Source organism: Hordeum vulgare, chromosome 7H (genome assembly GCF_904849725.1).
Source record: "Hordeum vulgare subsp. vulgare chromosome 7H, MorexV3_pseudomolecules_assembly, whole genome shotgun sequence".
Classification (NCBI taxonomy): Eukaryota; Viridiplantae; Streptophyta; class Magnoliopsida; order Poales; family Poaceae; genus Hordeum; species Hordeum vulgare.
The window spans coordinates 497,034,984-497,038,128 of NC_058524.1; the positions used below are offsets into that span (position 1 = coordinate 497,034,984).

The window sequence follows — 3,145 nt, forward strand, 5'->3', positions numbered from 1 at the left end:
GGACATGGTTAACTATAGTCGTATGGGGTTAACAATATTATTTTGTGGCCTAAGTGTACAAGTAAAATGGTCGTTTGGTGGAGAATTTGAATGTATCGAGCTTTTGAATTACAAGCAAGTGGTACTAAATTTCAATCAAGTGGTACTTAATTTGTATTGTTAAATTACTGTTGTTTTCGTTGCTATATGACTGTTGTTTGCATACAGTTTTTTTGTTTTTTATAGCTAAGTTCGAAACTTAATTCATGCAAATTCGGTAAAAAAATAGCTGTTGTTTGTACTGTATAGTGACTGAAAAGTTGATGATTCTATTGAACAAACTCTGAAAACAGTAGTCTGGTGCATTTTACCTGTGTACCCCCTCCGTTCCTAAATATGAGTCTTTTAAGAGGTTCCTCTAGAGGGACTACATACGGATGTATATGAATATAGTTTAGAGTATAGATTCACTCATTTTGCTCCGTATGTAGCCCTCTAGTGAAATCTCTAGAAAGACTTATATTTAGGAACGGAGGGAGTAGTTTATTGTGTGGAAATATATTTTTACCTTGGATCGCTATGGGACGTTGGATGGAGATTGGAGGGCGGATGGGAGGCCGCATGTTGCAGCCTGACATGCTGTAGGCATGTCACCTGATCCCAGTCCCGCAGAGACGCGCATCGTGCTGCTGTCCCGGGGAATCCATGGAAGCCGCAACGGCGAACTCGGTGGTAGGATCGAGTGCCGAATTCGCGAGGCCTTGGCTCAGACCCAGCGGCGGCCGCGCTCGTCCTCATACCCCTCTCTCGTTTCGCCAGCTGCCATGGCCTACCTCGCGCCTCGTCCGCAGCAGAGCAGACCGGACTCGGGGCGTCGTGGCCGCTGCAAACCCTCACCAGCAGCAGGTTGGACTGGAGGGGGGAGATGCGATGGATCCCGAGAGGGGCAGCCCCGGTGAGGTGCGTGTTCTTCCTTTCCCTTCCTGTTACAATTTGTCCGTGACGGCGGCGAGCCCCATCCCTTATGCGGCGGATCTGTATTGCAGGTGAGAGAGGAGATTGCGAGGTGCTACGAGCTCGTCCGCCGCCTCGGCCGGGGTGCCGTCTACCTCGGCTCCTCCAGGGTGCCGGCCGCGCACCCCCACTACCACCAGACCGCCCAGCTTGCGGCGGAGATAGCCAAGCTGCTGGACTGCACCACATGGACCGGTGCCGGCCCCGGCCTCATGGACGCTGCCATTCAGGGCGCCCTCGAGGCAGACAAGCCGGTCGGCGGCTTCAAGATCGGCAAAGAGGCCGGTGAATGGACAACCTCCAACTTCCACCCTTACCTGCCCCCAGAGACTTACCTCACCTGCAGGTTTTTCTCGGCAAGGAAGCATGGCTTGGTGGATGCTGTAGTGCGCAACAGCTTGGCCGATAGGACCGCCATCGTCGCATTGCCCGGCGGCATTGGGACGCTGGATGAGCTTTTTGAGATCATGGCGCTGATTCAACTGGAGAGGATCGGGTCTGCACTACCGGTTCCGTTCTTGCTGATGAATTATGACTCTTACTACTCCAAACTACTGGAGTTTCTGAATGACTGCGAGGACTGGGGCACGGTTGCTCCAGGGGAAGTGGCATCGCTGTGGAAGATCTGCAATGGAAACCATGAAGCCTTGGAGTACTTGGCACAGTTCTACGATGTGCCTACCGGTGAAAGGAATTATGACATATCACCGCTGTTGAAGAAACACAGGGTTCCTTCATACACCGTCATGAGATGACACGGCACAAGCTATTCTCCAGAATGCTATCTCTTTTTTTTCCTTTTGCAAAATATCACCATTGCACTAATTATCATTCTGTTATGGGAATTTCAGCAATAATTTTATGGATCATATCGATTAGTTTTGTTACATGTATTTTCCCAACCGTTGAATTAGCAATGCAGGGATGAGTGCAACAACAAAAATAGAGTCTCCTTTCCATTTTACAAGGATTAAGGTCATATCAAGGAAATATGTACACTAAAATATACAATTGTTTATAGATGGAGTACTAAGCTTGATCAAATAGCACAAGTGTCATCACTCTTTGGCATCCTATTTTTGCGACTTGTGTGTACTTATGTCAAATCAATATCTTCACCCAAAAAATATTCTGGTGCAGGATTGGCAGGAAGCTGTCAAAGTACCTCAACTATTGGTCAGAAGTTAGCCTGCAAAAGATTCAAAGAAAGCAGTAATAAACAGTGTGCATTGAAAAAAATAACTGATAGAAGACACCATATATGCCTTCCACAGAGAATGTTGGTCTTATACCTTTTCTCTTCTGAAAGTTATCAGTTGCTCTATGAGATAGTTTTTTTTTTAAAGGAGAGGGGTCTCCCCCCAGCCCCAACTTTTATTAAAGCCAAGGCACAAACCAGAGTTAAACGAGCGGACCGCGTGAGACAACAGCCACATATCAAAGGGTCTAATAGGTTAGAATCCCTATTACATCAACCACCATACATGACAGAGAGAAGGTAAAGAAAGACAACATTCACACAAAACAACACCCCTCTCATGCCAAAAACTGCAAGCATTATCAAGCTATTCTAAGCAATTTCCCTCTTCGATAATCCAAAAGCCTTATGCATTGGAGAAGCAGAGCACCCTGCATGTCCGAGCATAGGATTTTCCACTGTCTGACAAAAGAGCCCACCAGGTCCGTGATACAGCGTATGTTTCTGCACCTCCTTCCCTGGAAAACAAATTCATTCTGAAGCAGCCATAAGCCCCAAAGCACACCAGATGAAACAATGTTAAGAGCCTTTCTATGTTTTTTGTTTCCAGAAGAAGAAAGATCTTTAAAAGAAAGGGTATAGAAATACCACATATTTCAGCCACATAGGACCAAATTTCTTTGGCAACAATATAGTCAAAACACAGATGTTGAATGTGTTCATGTTCATTGCAGAACACACAAGTTGGATCATCTACATGTCTCCTTTTAGCTAAGTTATCTCTAGTCAAGCACTTGTTATAATAAGCCAGCCATAAAAATACATGTATATTGGGAGCAAATTTATTTTTCCAAATGTAATCTTTAATATCAGATGACACACCACCAAAATTGATCATTCTGTAAAAAGATTTCACAGTGTATTTGCAAGGAGGCTCCAAAGTCCAAATTGGGG

At 45.6% G+C, this 3,145-nt stretch overlaps 1 protein-coding gene across 1 annotated transcript; it reads left to right on the plus strand.

Annotated features, from left to right (window-relative positions):
• The first annotated feature begins 633 nt into the window (after nt 1–633).
• On the plus strand, nt 634–1,880 carry LOC123407523. The gene is made up of 2 exons (XM_045100674.1): nt 634–939; nt 1,026–1,880. Exons 1-2 carry the CDS (start codon nt 685–687, stop codon nt 1,746–1,748), a joined length of 978 nt encoding a protein of 325 aa, XP_044956609.1. The 5' UTR covers nt 634–684; the 3' UTR covers nt 1,749–1,880.
• The last annotated feature ends 1,265 nt before the right edge of the window (nt 1,881–3,145 follow it).